The sequence below is a fragment of the Bufo gargarizans genome, chromosome 7, assembly GCF_014858855.1.
Source record: "Bufo gargarizans isolate SCDJY-AF-19 chromosome 7, ASM1485885v1, whole genome shotgun sequence".
In the NCBI taxonomy this organism is placed as follows: Eukaryota; Metazoa; Chordata; class Amphibia; order Anura; family Bufonidae; genus Bufo; species Bufo gargarizans.
In genome coordinates, this window is record NC_058086.1 from 174,612,087 (window position 1) to 174,630,075 (window position 17,989).

At 47.2% G+C, this 17,989-nt stretch overlaps 1 protein-coding gene across 1 annotated transcript in view; it reads left to right on the forward strand.

Moving 5' to 3' along the window:
- Positions 1-12,104: 12,104 nt before the first annotated feature.
- SLC44A3 (solute carrier family 44 member 3) overlaps positions 12,105-17,989 on the forward strand; it is an 80,289-nt gene continuing 74,404 nt past the window's right edge. The window contains exon 1 of the mRNA XM_044301950.1: positions 12,105-12,460. Within this exon, the coding sequence (XP_044157885.1) occupies positions 12,434-12,460 (27 nt within the window). The 5' untranslated portion in view covers positions 12,105-12,433. The remainder of the gene's footprint in view (positions 12,461-17,989) is intronic.

Consider the following 17,989-nt stretch of genomic DNA (forward strand, 5'->3'; position numbering starts at 1 on the left):
TAGTGTGGTTGGCTTCTAATGCAAAAGTGAAAACACATTCTGTAACAGGGCACCCAATAGCACATGCCATCATTTTCTTCTGTCGTATTCATGTGAAATTGACAGAGCAAAATCCCCTTTACACCTTTTTATGAAAGTGGAGATATACAAATGTCCAACAGACCCCCATATAAGTGTATAAGCACCACATTATGGCTCCATAGAGCTCAGGGGTTGTATAATCCGTCAGTTTTCACACCCCATAGGGTGTATTCATACGAGTAAATTTGAAGATGATACCAGCAACAGAAAGCAACTGGTGTACATTTGAAGGTTTTCTTGATGGAATTCGGTTGTCCTTTTTGCAAATAAATATACTGTGAAACCCAAGGCTGATTTGTCATTGACATTCACAAGATCTGTGTTACAGTCAGGTACCAGAATGTAGACTGTATAAGCCTCAATCGCATGAGCACAGGTTAAACTAGGGTGCAGAGTCTATGGGATACCCTGGCCTTTACCCTCAACCCCAGCAAGGAGATATGGACTTTGCTGCAGAAGGTCATGGAGTCCAGAATATTTGCAGATAAGCTACAGAAGTGCTGGTGAAACAAAGGTGTAGTGAGGAACAGAGTCAAGGGTCACCTATCAGAATGTGACAAGACAAGCCTAGTTAGGAGATAGCTAGGACTCAAAACCAGGAATAGGACAACAGGTGGACAAGGTGGGAAAGAAGTCAGGAACAAGGCCAAGGTCAGGATCAGGATCAGATATGGTAATCAATAGCACTAGCAACACACAAGAACCAGGAATTAATTGTACCTCAATAAAAAGTTGGTGTCCTGCAATGTAGGTCCTCATCGAGGTGGCTGCCAGTCTAGATGCCATCCGAGGGTGTTGTTTACCACAGCAACCCAAAGCAAAGGGCCAGGAAGAGTGCTGTGGATAGCAGTCATAGGGTCGGAACCAGCAACAGGAGCAGAGGGGAGAATGTAGCCAGATGTAGTCAGCGTCATCTTGACTCCACGTGCCAGGATGGTCACTTTAAAGATGACCTTTCACCTGAAAATGCAAGTTAAACTAAAGATATACCCTTACTTGCCGGCCCCCGGTGGTGCTTATTCAGTTCTTCGATTTGCACTCAGGGCCCCCGTTTGTCCGCGGTGCCCCCCGCAATATTTCCCGCCTTCTATGCTAATGAGCCATTTGGCTCAACTGGGCGGGAACTGGAGCTGGAACTGGATTTGAACCATCTTAAGCCGCCGCCTCCGACGCTGCTCCAATGCTCGCCGCGGGAATCCAAGATGGCGCCGGCTCAGGATGGATGAAATCGCTCCAGTTCTCGCGAATCTCGCGAGAACTGGAGCTTCTTCTCCCTGGCTAAGAGCGGAGCGCGCTGATTGGATGCGCTCCGTGCCAGGGAGAAGAAAGACACGCCCGTGAGAACTTTTGCAGGCCCGCCCAGTTGAGCCAAATGGCTTATTAGCATAGAAGGTTGGAAATATTGCTGGGGGCACCGCGGACAAACGGGGGCACTGAGTGCAAAATGAAGGACTGAATAAGCACCACCGGGGGCCGGCAAGTAAGGGTATATCTTTAGTTTAACTTGCATTTTCAGGTGAAAGGTCCTCTTTAACACAATTTATTGTATTACTGTAATATGATTTTGTTGTGTTACCGTGCTAAGCCAGTAACGATAACGTTGCCTATATCTGTATCTAGAAATCAGACTCGACTGGGGTCAATGCCTGAAATGGTTAACCATGAGTGATAGCTTCCCATTTATAATTAGCCACCAAGAACGGTAACTAATCAGAGAACAGAGGAGGCAGGACGCAGTACATCTCCATTTAGGTATGTACTGTAGGTTCCCCTTCTCCTCTGTTCCGGGATTCCTGTTATTAGCAAAAAATAATAATAATACAGAAAATTACCCAATGTCAATGCGAATTCAACACTGGCCGACCATGAGGTTGCACACGCTGAAATATTGGTTGTCATTGATGCTGGCCTTGCGGTAAAGAGCTTGAAGTGAGTTCTATACAGTCCTAGGGACCCCAGAATGTCACCCTCAACTTTTCAGAGTAATTGGAGCACTTTTTATTTGGGTCCAATTTATTCAGACCCACATCGAATCGCCTGCCCAGTTCGGCCATATCCAAATTTCAAGGAATTTTCTCCCCACTAATTATGATAAGTTATATGCTGCATTTGTAGGTGTTTTTTCAAGCATTTAAATGAAAACCTCCCAGAACCTGATATAGAGGAATTTAAGTACTATATTGATTTCTAACTTTTTAATTTTCACATGCAAAATGTGACTCTAGGGAAAGGGACACAAAGTCTGGTGGCAGGCGCCTCTTAGTCATCATTAATACCATCATTTTCATTATAAATTATTATTTTGTAAAGATACGATGAGTATACGCTGTGTATAGAAAAATCCTAAACCTTCTAGTGCCATCTAGTGGTCAACTATCACTTTGACATAAAAAGGCCTTTCATTGAAATCTTTTCTTATATTCAGCACAGATGTTCAGACGATTCTGCAGAGAAGACATGTGCGTAAATAAAATGAAATATATCTTCCGTTTATTTCACCCTGTTACATTTTCAAGGTGCGCTCTATCTAGAGTTAAAGGGGTTATCCCGTGGTTAAAAGGTTTTTCCAAGATTTTTATACTGATGACCTATCCAAAGGACAGGTCCTCAGTATCTGATCGGTGGGGATCTGACACCTAGGACCCCCACTGATCAGCTGTTTGAGAAGGCACCAGTGCACCTGTAAGCGCCGCTGCCTTCTGTCAGCCTTCCAAGGACATTGTACATTGCCTGTGCTTGGTATTGCACTGAGCCCCATTCATTTCTGTGCCATGTGACACATGAACGTGTCGTCACTCGGCCTAGGAGAAGCAGAGAGAAGGCCGCTACGCTTACAGAAGCAGCAGTGCCTTCTCATACAGCTAATCGGAGGGGGTCCCAGGCATCGGACCCCCAGCGGTCAGATACTGATGACGTATCCAGACGATAGGTCGTCAGAATAAAAACCTCATGAAACCTCTTTAATGTAAAAAATCATAAAGTACATGACTAGAGCTAGAACCAGCCCTTTAAAGCTCATGGATCTTCTCACGGGGTGTGTCCCTTCTGCTGCAGCTCTCTCCCTATCACAGCTCAGGACGCAGTTGAAGGATGGAACTGTGGAGCATGTGCGACCAAGTCAACCCACCAAGGTGGACACAGAAATAAGAAAAAATATAAATAAAAACAGCAGGTGAGACCGTAAAGATAACTAAAAAAAAAAAAACTAAATTTTTAATGACATGCAATTACAAAAGTGTGCAGATCCAGATGCTGGTTTGAAAACTGTAGAATATTCTCCATGGGACAACCCCTTTAACTGTACAGTCCAACACAACTGTAAGACAATAGCGTTGGTGTAGCTTTGCGGCTAGAGATGGCCTTGCGGTTCGCCCGGCGTTCGTTTCGCGGCAAACTTTGCGTGTTCGCAATTTGCCGAACATGCGAACATATGGAGATATTCGCGCCCAGCCATATTCTTTTACATTGTGAAGAACTTTGACCCATGACACATCCATCAGGTGGTACAGGACATACAATTGAGACGTTTCAGCACATGGACATACCCCCTACCTTATAAATAGACCCGATCTGGCCGCCATTTTACATTTGTTTTGCCAGTGTAGGGAGAGGTTGCTGTGTGGAGCAGGGACAGGCTGTTGGGGACACCAAACTCTAGCTAATAGGGCCACAAAAGTCATTTTAAGCACTAGTATAGGTGTACTATCGATAGGTGTGATACACAGAGGGGTGCGATATACTTATAATATACTTTTATAATGAGTCAAAAACATATAGATCTATATAGTGATCACCTGGAAGTCAGGGGCCTAGGGGCTAGGGGCTTACTAGGGCCATTTTTATATGGGGTAAGGTTCCGGACGGGGTCGCTCTTATCAGGGCGGGTGGTCTGTGGTTAGGCTATCAGGGCAAGAATAGCACCCCCCCCCCAGTAGGGTAATATCAGGGACAGTTCTTTGCCCACCCTGTCCTTCAATACCACATCATCATCTAGCCCAGGGATGGATGGTGTTTGCTTTCCCTCCGGGATTCATGGATGTGCACTGGAACCCCCCGGATTGTGGTAGGACATATGGTTTCTGATTTAGTGCCGCCGAGCACTTGTTATTGCCGACCACATCTATGCTTTTTGCTTAACTTTAATAATTGCTGTCCACATCTGCATTTGCGGATCCGCACTTCCGCATCTGTGCTTCCATTTCCGCAAAAAAATAGAACATGTCCTATTCTTGTCCGCAATTGCAGATAAGATTAGGCATTTTCTATTATAGTGCGGTCCACAAATTGCGGAATGCACATTGCCGGTGTCCATGTTTTGCGGATTCGCAAAACACTTACGGACATGTGAATAGACCCTCATAGTAACATTATTAAAAGGTTACGTTTTATCTTTATGTATATTCTAATGGATTGCCTTCCTTGTACAATGTTATAATATTCTTTCTATGTTAGACAGTATATTATAGTGCATTTGTATTGTGCGGCAGTTGTGTGCGGTTCTCCTGCGATACTGCAGGCATTGTGAGGCAGGGACAGGCCTCATGGTTGTTAGGGGAGATATATGGCAGGATTTGCTGTGTCTTCCCCTAGAATCGCCAGGTCTGAAGAAAGACCAGGTGCAGTAATCACCTGGAGATAAAGGAGTCCTCAGAGTGAGAGGAGGGGGGACTTGCACACAGAAGGCTGGAGTGGCTCTGTGTGGTCTGAGCCGTGAGGTCTGAGAGACCACTATCCCCAAGAGACCCTGGTGTGGGAGCAGCCTGGAGGCTGCTGGAGGTTGGGCTGGGAAAGCCGCATCTCATCACGGGTGTGAACTGTGGTACGCTTTAGGTGAGTCAGGGAAACCTATGTGTTTAGATAGGGCCCTGACAGCCAAGGCATTTTATTTTGGCTTTGTGTGTTTTTGCTTTGTGCCGTGTGCCACAATAAAGCACAGTTTGGCCCCTAAATCCTGGTGTCTGTGAAGAAGTGTGTGTTTGCAACCCCTGGAAAAGAGCTAATCCCCTACAGTATATAGAGGGACAAGCGTTATTTGAAAAAATAATTTCTACTGGTGTGATATACCAAAAAACGGATGGAAGCGGGGTGTTATATACTAATATACTATCTTTATAGTGCATTTGGGTACTGTATAGTGCATTTGCGGAATCGTTCTCTGCTGGCCCTGCCTGTTTGCATTTAAAATCTGGCGCCTGCGCCGCGGCCGTACCTATCTTCAATCTGCGCAGGCGCACTGAGAGGCGGCCGCTTGCTCGGCCGCTCCATCCTCAATGCGCCTGCGCCGGGTGTAGATGTGACGTCATCGGCGCAGGCGCATTGAAGTTCCGTGCCCACTTAAATTTTAAAACTAATAACGCCTCCAAGTTCAGCTAAATCGCCTCCCAGAGGCGCGGCTAAGTGCTCAACACCCCCCCCCCCCTCCTCAGCGCCGCGCTCTGCTTCAAACACCCCGATCCTCCTCTCGCCGGCATCCCAAATCCCGCGCAGGCGCAGTGCCGGCGATTGCCTGTGCTCTGATAATACGACTGAGGGCAACAGCTTCAACATCGTCACTGGGCATGCGACGATCACAGTGACGTGTTCGCTGTTGCCCTCAGTCGTATTATCAGAACGCAGGCGCAGGCAATCGCTCTGATAAAAAAAGGCCATTTTGATTTTTTTTCAGCACTTTATCTCCCAAGAAAGTTGAATAAAAAGTGATCAAGTCATACACAACCCAAACGGTATTGTCAAAAATGAAAGATCGTCCCTCAAAAAATGAGCCCTCAAACATCTCTGTGGACATAACTATAAAAAAGTTATGACGGACAGAATATCGCGATGAAAAGAAAAAAAAAATGTTTTACGAAGTGAGTTCTGATGAGGCTTAGGCTACTTTCACACTAGCGTTCGGGTTTCCGTTCGTGAGCTCCGTTTGAAGGAGCTCACGAGCGGACCCGAACGCAGCCGTCCAGCCCTGATGCAGTCTGAATGGAGGCATCAGTCTGGCGGCGTTCAGCCTCCGCTCCGCTCGCCTCCGCACGGACAGGCGGACAGCTGAACGCTGCTTGCAGCGTTCGGGTGTCCGCCTGGCCGTTCGGAGGCGTGCGGATCCGTCCAGACTTTCAATGTAAGTCAATGGGGACGGATCCGTTTGAAGATGCCACAATGTGGCTCAATCTTCAAGCGGATCCGTCCCCCATTGACTTTACATTGAAAGTCTGAACGGATCCGCGCAGGCTACTTTCGCACTTGCGCACTTGCGAATTTTTTTAAAGTTATTAATGCAGACGGATCCGTACTGAACGGAGCCTCCGTCTGCATTAATATGAGCGGATCCGTTCAGAACGGATCCGCCCGAACGCTAGTGTGAAAGTAGCCTTAGCTTGCTGCAGTGAGTCCTGAGTGGGGGGGCTGTTAGAAAAGGTTGGTGTAGGTTAATACGGTGTTATTTGATCCATTTTTTTTCTCAATAAAATCAAACTTTTCACTGTTGTGGACACCCTGTGTATTTAAGGGTACTTTCACACTTGCGTTTTTCTTTTCCGGCATAGAGTTCCGTCACAGGGGCTCTATACCGGAAAAAAACTGATCAGTTTTATCCCCATGCATTCTGAATGGAGAGTAATCCGTTCAGTTTGCATCAGGATGTCTTCAGTTCAGTCGTTTTGACTGATCAGGCAAAAGAGAAAACCGCAGCATGCTACGGTTTTCTCTCCGGCCAAAAAAACTGAATACATGCCTGAACGCCGGATCCGGCATTTTTTCCCATAGGAATGTATTAGCGCCGGATCCGGCATTCAGAATACCGGAATGCCGGATCCGTCGTTCCGGCATGCGCATGCGCAGATCGGCAAAAATGTGAAAAATGTACAAGACGGATCCGTCTGTCCGCATGACAAGCGGAGAGACGGATCCGTGCCTTGCAATGCATTTGTGAGACGGATCCGCATCCGGATCCGTCTCACAAATGCTTTCAGTCAGCGGCAGATCGGCGGATCCGGCGGCCAGTTCCGACGACGGAACTGGCCACCGGATCACACTGCCGCAAGTGTGAAAGTAGCCTAAGTTTCATTTAACCTCTATTTTTCAAATGTTTCTATGGGGATTCAAACTTACAACCTTCTACATTAAGGGCAAAAACTTAAACCACTGGGATGTAGAGCTCCATGCCATGCTTTTGCTGAAAAACCTCATAGAAGTTTCTCTTGTGTTATATAAGAGAAACTTCCATGAGGTTTTTCAGCAATAGCTTAGCATTGAGCTCTATTGCGCAGTGGTTAAGGTTTTTATGGTTTTTACCTGTAATGTAGAAGGTTGTGAGTTTGAATCCCCACAGAAACATTTTAAAAATACTGGTTTCACAAGTTAAAATGGTGTAGGTTAATACGGATGTTATTTGATCATATTTTATGTTTTGTTCTCTTTTTTTCTCAATAAAATTTAATTTGTTACTGTTGGGAACACCCTGTGTATTGAGGTTTTATTTAGCCTCTAATAAGTTTCCATAGGGATTTGAACTCACAACCATTGACATTAAGGGAAAGAACCTTAACCACTGGGCTGTAGAGCTCAATGCTAAGTCAGTGCTAAGTCAGTGCTAAAAAACCTCATAGAAGTTTCTCTTATGTTAAAAACAGCATAGAAGTTTATTTTGTATTATACAAGAGAAACTTCTATGAGGTTTTTCAGCAGGAATTAAGCATTGAGCTCTATAGCCCAGTGGTTAAAGTTTTTACCTGTTGTGTAGGAGGTTGTGAGTATGAATCCCCACAGAAACATTTTAAAAATACTGGTTACACAAGTGAAAAAGGTTGGTGTAAGCTAATACGGGTGTTATTTGATCATATTTTATGTTTTGCTCTATTTTTTTCTCCATAAAATTTAATTTTTCACACCCTGTGAATTTAAGTTTTATTTTGCCTCTATTTTAAAAAAAAGTTTCTGTAGGAATTTGAATTCACAACCTTTTACATTAAGGGCGAGAACCTTAACCACTGGGCTATATAGCTCAATGCTGTCAGTTCTGAAAAACATCATAGAAGTTTCTCTTGCATTATGCAAGAGAAACTTCTATGAGGTTTTTCAGAGCTTACTAAGCATTGAGCTCTATAGCCCAGTGGTTAAGGTTCTTGACTTTGATGTAGAAGGTTGTGAGTTCAAATCCCCACAGGGACATTTCAAAAACAGAGTCTAAATTAGATTTATACACACAGGGTGCCCTAAGCATAATGACCATGCTTGGGAATACTCCTTTCATGTTCATAACACTGACTCCATATGGAGTCAGAGCAGGGACTCCTAAGCTGGAAAATTCTCCACTCTGGAGTTCTAACTGTTCAAACACCTGCCTCAAAACTTCTGAACTGTAAATCAGCAGATAGTTTTGAAAAGGGTTTAGATGAATTCTTAAAATTAAATGACATTAATATGAAAATGTGTAGAAACCCGAGTCTCACTTCCTTCTGGGATTCACGCCCCTACCTAACTATGTAACTTTGGCGCATCTGCCTCCAGCACATGGGGATTAAGACCGGTGTATCAATCGCCAGTCTTAATCAATGACCCCTGTAGTTTTTTTGGGCCAAAGCCAGAAGTGGATCTGACATATAAAAATATAACAAAAACTATATAAAAAAAAGTACCAAAAACTAGATATGTGATTCCAGCCTAAAACCAGCACACGGGAAGACAATTTTTTGGCTTCATTCCAAATGAACAAGCACAGCTCTCGTGTTTTTCTATGTGGGCTGGGTGTAATGTAATGGAAAGTTCACAGTCCAGTCTCATTTCACGCCACATTAACTTAAAAAAATATGTGCATGTAAATGGAGCAGAAATCTTCCATGTGCTTATAGTAGACAACTCTAGCCTGGAATCACATGTGCAGGTTTGATGAAGTTTTGTGCTCAAACTCAGAAGTGGATGGAGCAGGAAGGAGAAGTATAGGTCCTTCCTTTATATTTCCTGTTCCTTTCAATCCAGCTCTTGGCTTTGGCTAAAAAAACTGCACCAAAAACTTCCACAAAAAGCGTGTGAAGCCAGCCTTACCGAAACAGCCATGAGGAGCAAATGGGCCGGTGAAATGATGTCTCTTTTATGATTAGTATTTTTTTTAGTCTATACTTTGTGTCCTACTCACTGAAACGACTAGTTCTACAATTTTATAGTAAATAGATTAGAAAAACATGGCTGCTTTCTTCTAAAAACAGCGCCACCCATGTCCATGGGTTGTTGTCTAGTATTGCAGCTCTGCTTAACTGGAGTCATTGGAGCAGAGCTGCAATACCGCACACAACCCGTGGACAGGTGTGGTGCTGGTTTTGGAAGAAGGCAGACGTGTTTTATTTTTCTAATCCTGGACAACTTCTTTAAAGGTTAAAACCACCTACAAAGTCGGAGAGCATGAAATTGCGATGATATGAGTAGTAGTGGCCCTGATGAGATACTGTGTGCCGGTGTACTCCCTCGGGTCGTTGCTCCCTTGGGATCGGTGCAGTGGAAAGGTAGTTTGAAGAATCAGGCCAGAAGTAAATGCAGAACAGTCACTCTTTACATAGTGTAAAATATAACTTGTGGTACATCCAGCAGTAATAAATACAAAGTACAGTTCCAGGCACCAGATGAGGAAGCATGGTGGCCGGTTGGATGGAAATGTAATGGCACGTGCAGCAGGCAGTTGTGAATATAGGTGTCCACTTTAATACAGACTTGATGTTAGCCTGGCCTAGTGGTGGTTTAGATGATGGGTGTCTGAGCTGTAGTCCCTCACCTTGCAGCATTGTCTGTAAGCTGTTATTTTGCTGATCACTCTGCTGTCTTGACACACTGATGCTTTCTTGAAGCTGTGTTCTTGATTCTGCAGATCTCTCTGGATCTCACAGGAGAATAAAAAGTAGTTCCCAGGAGTAGGAGCATTAACTTGTGCTTCCTCTCCCTGTGCTAGATAAACTGTAACTCCCCCTTTTGGCAGGAAGCAGGACCAGCCCACACCACCAGGGGAGGAACGGGGTGGTTAGCCCTGTTCCTGCAAACCATACCTTCCCTAACTGGAATGAACGGCCAATACATGAAAATACATAACAATACACAGCTATATCCAGTTACAGATACCCCAAGGTCTGGGGCACAGCAGAAGATTCTGAGCACAGGGGGAAGAGCCCGCGCACAGGGGGAAGAGCCCGCGCACAGGGGGAAGAGCCCCGCGCACAGGGAGAAGAGCCCGCGCACAGGGAGAAGAGCCCGCGCACAGGGAGAAGAGCCCGCGCACAGGGGGAAGAGCCCGCGCACAGGGGGAAGAGCCCCGCGCACAGGGGGAAGAGCCCCGCGCACAGGGAGAAGAGCCCGCGCACAGGGAGAAGAGCCCGCGCACAGGGAGAAGAGCCCGCGCACAGGGGGAAGAGCCCGCGCACAGGGGGAAGAGCCCGCGCACAGGGGGAAGAGCCCGCGCACAGGGGGAAGAGCCCGCGCACAGGGGGAAGAGCCCGCGCACAGGGGGAAGAGCCCGAGCACAGGGAGAAGAGCCCGAGCACAGGGGGGAGAGCCCGCGCACAGGGGGAAGAGCCCGCGCACAGGGGGAAGAGCCCGCGCACAGGGGGAAGAGCCCCGCGCACAGGGAGAAGAGCCCGCGCACAGGGGGAAGAGCCCGCGCACAGGGAGAAGAGCCCGAGCACAGGGAGAAGAGCCCGCGCACAGGGGGAAGAGCCCGCGCACAGGGGGAAGAGCCCGCGCACAGGGGGAAGAGCCCGCGCACAGGGGGAAGAGCCCGCGCACAGGGGGAAGAGCCCGCGCACAGGGGGAAGAGCCCGCGCACAGGGGGAAGAGCCCGCGCACAGGGGGAAGAGCCCGAGCACAGGGGGAAGAGCCCGCGCACAGGGGGGAAGAGCCCGCGCACAGGGGGAAGAGCCCGCGCACAGGGGGAAGAGTCTCCTAAGCAGGTTTATTCTGCCTTGCTCTCATTGATTTGCATATAGGAGTCCCCAGAATCCCACACTTGTGTCTTTAAAAAAAAAAAAGGGGATTTGAGGCCGAATCTGCGACTTCTTCCCTTTCCACGCCACGTATCCCAGTTCTAAAAAATGGGGTGTGGGGTGAGCAGGGAAGAGGGTGGGCCGCCGGGCCCGTCTCATTTATCATTCGTCTCATTCAGTTTTTGGAATAGAAAATTATCTAAATCTACACCAGCAAGTGAGCAGGTGGCGTTGATTTCGCTGGCGAACACTGTGAACTGGCCACCACTGATCATGGGCACTGATGAAAAGAAATCTAGAATATTCACGATTACGAAGATATAGCACTATATTCTAGATATTCGCAAATTCTTAAAGTGCCAATATTCATGATAAAAATTTGCTATTAGTGTATTGTATCACCAGGGTAAACCATAATGCACAAGGCAGTGTATTGTATAACTATTGTACTTACACTATAAATAACTGATTGCACAAGGCAGTGTATTGTATCACCAGGGTAAACCATAATGCACAAGGCAGTGTATTGTATAACTATTGTACATTATAAATAACTGATTGCACAAGGCAGTGTATTGTATCACCAGGGTAAACCATAATGCACAAGGCAGTGTATTGTATAACTATTGTACACTATAAATAACTGATTGCACAAGGCAGTGTATTGTATCACCAGGGTAAACCATAATGCACAAGGCAGTGTATTGTATAACTATTGTACACTATAAATAACTGATTGCACAAGGCAGTGTATTGTATCACCAGGGTAAACCATAATGCACAAGGCAGTGTATTGTATAACTATTGTACATTATAAATAACTGATTGCACAAGGCAGTGTATTGTATCACCAGGGTAAACCATAATGCACAAGGCAGTGTATTGTATAACTATTGTACACTATAAATAACTGATTGCACAAGGCAGTGTATTGTATCACCAGGGTAAACCATAATGCACAAGGCAGTGTATTGTATAACTATTGTACACTATAAATAACTGACCGCACAAGGCAGTGTATTGTATTTAGCGCACCGGCACGGCTGTAGTAGCACTTTGTACCGCCAGGTGGCGCTGCACCCAGCCCACCCGCACTGCTCGTCCATGTCGGCCGCTGCCCGTCATATAGCACTGGGCTGAGAGGAGTCGTTCACCTGGCGCCGGGCAGAGGGCGGGCACCACTAGCCGTGCCCTGTGTGCTCAGTCCCACTTCCCCGCTCATGCCGCCTGTCAGTGCCCGGTGACGCCCACTCTCTGCCCTGTAGTAAAACTTCCAGTAAGTAGAAGGCCCCGGCTCCGGGGCGGTGTGTGATCGGTGTCCGGTCTCTGCAGGGAGGAGCCCGGGACATGTCCTCCGCGGTGGTCCGGTGATCCGGCGGGCGCGACCACCTTCTTCCTCCACCATGTCGCGCTGCTGCGGGGAGTATCAGGTAATCACGTGACCCCAGGGTGAGGTGGGCACAGCCTGGCACCTGCCAGCCGCACCCTGCAGACGGGACAGGACTGACGTGTTTCATACCCTGTGGTCACCAAGTCCAGGCTGAGGCTATAATACCCAGTGCAGACATATGGCTGCCATGCTGCAGAGTGCCCAGGAAAGCTGGGTGATGGGGACGACTCCCACAGCAGGCACCCAGCTTTCCTAAGAGCTGATAGAACTAAATAGCCTGATGCCTCCAGGGGCTGAGGGGAGATTGTGTGAGTCATTGGGAAGCGCATTCCGCGGATGGACGGCGGTTTGTCTCTTGTTGGGCAGTGTTCACATGGCTCTGCCACCGCTTCTCCCTCGGCTCTTCAGTTTCAGTGCTGTGGACCCCAGTGAAAGCGGAGAGACCCCAACCGAGGTTTCCTGCCAGAAAACACACCAAGAACGGACGCGTCACAGCGTTCACCCACCAGTCACAAGGCCTCCCAGGGAAGCGGCCGCTGCCGAAATTTTGGCACAGAGTCCGCATGAAAAATTCTGGTGACGGAATCCACCGCTTAAACGTACCCTTAGGGTTTTATTCGCAGAGATTTCTGCTATTGTCCAATTTATATCAGCAGGGCGAGAAGAAATCCAGAAATGTCCCAAACAACGCGGGTTTTCCGGGAATATTACCTCGTCAGGGAAGGCCCTCAGCCTGTATTGTCGCCTTCCGAAAGATTCCTACTAAGGCTGCACTCGCACAACAGTGGAAAAAACATCCGGTAAAAGGGGAGAAACTGGCAGTTTTTTCGTGGCCTTCGCTTCAGTGTGCGCGTCCGTTTTCTGTCCGTCTATCGTTTTTTTAACGTCCGTTTCGAGTTAAAACCAAATTGATTTTATTTTTTTTGTTACCCCCAATCTGTGCACTGCACTCGGAATATACTATGCCCCCCACAGTGCTGTCTGTATATATAATGCCCTCTGTACTGCCCCCAGTATAAAGGTATTGCACCCATTGTGCCCCCAGTATAAAGGTATTGTGCCCCCAGTATAAATATAATGCTACCATTGAGCCCCCAGTATAAATATATTGTCATCATTGTGCCCCCAGTATAAATATAATGCCACCATTGTGCCTCCAGTATAAATATAATGCCACCATTGTGCCTCCAGTATAAATATATTGTCATCATTGTGCCTCCAGTATAACTATAATGCCACCATTGTGCCTCCAGTATATGTGTGTGTGTGTGTGTGTGTGTATATGTGTGTGTGTGTGTGTATATATATATATATATATATATATATATATATATATATACTCCCCTCACCACAGGCACAGTACATTAGACGGGTGTACTTCTGTCTAAACGGCCATTAAAAAACGGAACCGTGGAAATCAATGGAGTCTGCCTTGCCATTAAAATGGCCAGAAATAGGACTTGTACTACTTTTTGATGGCCGCAATTCACTGGCCATTAAAAAACTTCATGTGAATTGCCCCATAGACTGCATAGGTTCTGAAAATGGCCATTAAAAATAGATGGCTGTCACGCGACCTTTACCACTGTCGTCTGAATATACCGTTACGTTGGCTGCAGCGGCGTATGTCCATGTCCATGTCCATGCTCTGGCCAAAAAAACAAAACAAGTCGAGGACCAGAAGATGGAGAAACAGGCGCCAGTGCGCAGAACTGCGGTGGCGGGGAGCAGGTAAGTGGGAAGCGGTACATGCGACGGGCCCCCGATGCACTCCGGGCACTCACACAGGCCGCAGGCTCTTCCCCTCAGGTCCCGGCTCGATGTGTCCCTTTCTCTTCCTGTTCAGTTGCAGTTACTATTGTGCTTCTGAACAGGAAGAAAAGGGAAGACATCCGGTCAGGACCCGAGCGGAAGAGCCTGCGGCCTGTGTGAGTGCAGTGAAGACAGAGGCATCATCACCAGGAAAGGATGTGTACTGTGCGGAGATATCTGTCATTATAGGGCTATTCCCACCTATAAAGGGAAGGCTTATCGCTATTACTTTATAATCAATGGGGGGGGGGGGGGGGGGGCATCCAGCCTCTGGCATCCCCCCAATCCTGTGATGAAGGCTGCAGAGTTTTATTTGAATGGTGGAGGCTGCACAGTAGGTGGTCAGGAGCGCCGAAAGAGGATACAGTGGTAGATTTAGAACGGTGGCGGTCCCAGATCTGCAGTTTTGATGCAGTGCTGGTCTGAACAGCGGGCAAGCCATAGGTTGCAGTCCACTGGGGTAGACTGAATGGTATATTTAGATGTTGCGGTTATACACACACTTTTTTTGTGAATTGCTGCGGTTTTATAGCTAGCACAGGTAAAGATCATAAAAATCACAAACTCATGACACGTATGCGCCACAATCACGTTGTCTGAATAGATCCTGAGGCATTCCTATTCATGGTATTTTGTATGGGTTCTCAGGTTGGGTTGCTCACATTGAATGAAAATGCTTAAAGGGGTATCCACAGGATAGGAGATAACGCTCAGATTGTTGGAGTTCTTACTGCTGGGACCCCCACCAATCACTAGAACAGGTGTCCCGTACCCTGTGGAGCCCCCCTGAAATGGACAGAGCGGCTGGTGGTATCGCCGCTGCTCCCATAGAAATAAGTAGAGGTTTAATATCTGACCAGCCGCTCTTTCCATTTCAAAAGGGTTCAAGAAGTGTTAAGCCATTTCTGAGATACATGGGTTAAAAAATAATTCTGTTTGTAAGCTGTGACTTTCTGTTTTCTTTGACTCCTTTCATCTGACGGCTCATGTGTTGCTCTTATCTCTGATTTCCTGACCTCATAAACACTTATTCAAGCAGTGCTCTTTATCAAATTGATAAAAATTGAGCTATCAGATAACGGGTTCAAAAAGTCACAGCTTGCAAACATACTGATCTTTTAACCCATGTAACTCAGAAATGGCTGAACATTTTTAATAAAAACCAATTAAAAATATGATTTTTAGCCCAAATTGAGTAAAATACTATCATAAAAAATGTGCCTGAAGTTGTCCATAGCCCTTAAGATCTTTGGACGGTCATACACATTAGGCAACTTTCAGACGAGCTTGTGCAGTCCATGTGATGGCCGCATTTCCACGTCTGGCCGCTGAGTTCCTGTCCAACCCCAGGTCTTTTGTCCTGTACGCACATGATTCCCTGTGAGTCTTAAAGGGGTTTTCCAGGGCATTTTCGCCAATCGGCTGTATGAGGAGAAGGACATGGCAGCAGAGAGCAAGAAGAGAGACAGGAAAAGCACCAGCCTATGTGCGCTCCCACATACCAAGCCACCAGAGAGTCTGGCTCTTTTTTCCTATACTGTGTGCAAGCACGACCACCACTGCTGGATTGCAGTGTGGTCATAAACCCTGGAAACAAGCAAGGTATAATGTAATGGAAAAGTGAATCCAGCCAGCAAAGGAGGCAATATGGACAATCACAAAACATTAGGAAGTGCCTTGTATTAACTTTCTCTACATGATAAATGCCATTTGCTGACGGGAGATCTGTTCACAGCTCTATGTTTGACGTGGCAAAGTTTTTTTGTGTTTTTAATATATTTTTTTATTTTTTTGTGTGTGTTAATGGTGACATTTCCCACCTTACCATCATGTATGTCAGTGTTTATTCAGGGCAGTGCACTCTGCTGGGGTGGATTTCCTAATCCGGTAGTAATGGCTGAATCAGTGCAGACAAACAAACCGCAAGCTTGAAATACTTGTACTCCGGCCGCATAGTGATCTGTTTATCTCTCATGGACGGCGTCCCAGATATGCTGCAGTAAAATGAAGTTTGGTGGGAAAAATCTTTACCCTGCAAGATACAGTATATCCACCACACATACAGCACCACGTTCTTCCATACACAGTAGTGTATTGTCGGTGAAACCCACTGAAAACAGCAGGTGGGCTGATACTCTAATATGGGGAGCTCCTACTGTATCCCGACAGATGATTCTGGGGGGAGACAGGAATCGGGAGAAGTGAATCTTTTCCCCTGATCCTTTTATTCTCCCTGGAGACAAGCTGAATACACTGACACGTTCAGCCAAACCGTATGTGTATGGGGGAAATGGCTGCCGGCCTACAGCTACTGAATGTGTATGGGGAGGAGATGGCTGCCGGCCTACAGCTACTGAATGTGTATGGGGAGGAGATGGCTGTCGGCCTACAGCTACTGAATGTGTATGGGGAAAACATGGCTGTCGGCCTACAGCTACTGAATGTGTATGGGGAGGAGATGGCTGTCGGCCTACAGCTACTGAATGTGTATGGGGGGAAAGATGGCTGTCGGCCTACAGCTATTAACTGTGTATGGGGGAAGAGATGGCTGTGGGCCTACAGCTATTAACTGTGTATGGGGGAAATGGCTGCCGGCCTACAGCTACTGAATGTGTATGGGGGAAAACGTGGCTGTCGGCCTACAGCTATTGCATGTGTATGGGGGAAAACATGGCTGTCTGCCTACAGCTACTGAATGTGTATGGGGGAAATGGCTGTCAGCCTACAGCTACTGAATGTGTATGGGGGAAAACATGGCTGTCGGCCTACAGCTATTGAATGTGTATGGGGGAAATGGCTGTCGGCCTACAGCTATTGCATGTGTATAGGGGAAAACATGGCTGTCGGCCTACAGTGACTGAATGTGTATGGGGGAAGAGATGGCTGTCGGCCTACAGTGACTGAATGTGTATGGGGGAAGAGATGGCTGTCGGCCTACAGCTACTGAATGTGTATGGGGGAAAACATGGCTGTCGGCCTACAGCTATTGAATGTGTATGGGGGAAATGGCTGTCGGCCTACAGCTACTGAATGTGTATGGGGAGGAGATGGCTGCCGGCCTACAGCTACTGAATGTGTATGGGGAGGAGATGGCTGCCGGCCTACAGCTACTGAATGTGTATGGGGAAAACATGGCTGTCGGCCTACAGTGACTGAATGTGTATGGGGGAAATGGCTGCCGGCCTACAGCTACTGAATGTGTATGGGGAGGAGATGGCTGCCGGCCTACAGCTACTGAATGTGTATGGGGAGGAGATGGCTGTCGGCCTACAGCTACTGAATGTGTATGGGGAGGAGATTGCTGTCGGCCTACAGCTACTGAATGTGTATGGGGAAAACATGGCTGTCGGCCTACAGTGACTGAATGTGTATGGGGGAAGAGATGGCTGTCGGCCTACAGCTACTGAATGTGTATGGGGAGGAGATGGCTGTCGGCCTACAGCTACTGAATGTGTATGGGGGGAAAGATGGCTGTCGGCCTACAGCTATTAACTGTGTATGGGGGAAGAGATGGCTGTGGGCCTACAGCTATTAACTGTGTATGGGGGAAATGGCTGCCGGCCTACAGCTACTGAATGTGTATGGGGGAAAACGTGGCTGTCGGCCTACAGCTATTGCATGTGTATGGGGGAAAACATGGCTGTCTGCCTACAGCTACTGAATGTGTATGGGGGAAATGGCTGTCAGCCTACAGCTACTGAATGTGTATGGGGGAAAACATGGCTGTCGGCCTACAGCTATTGCATGTGTATGGGGG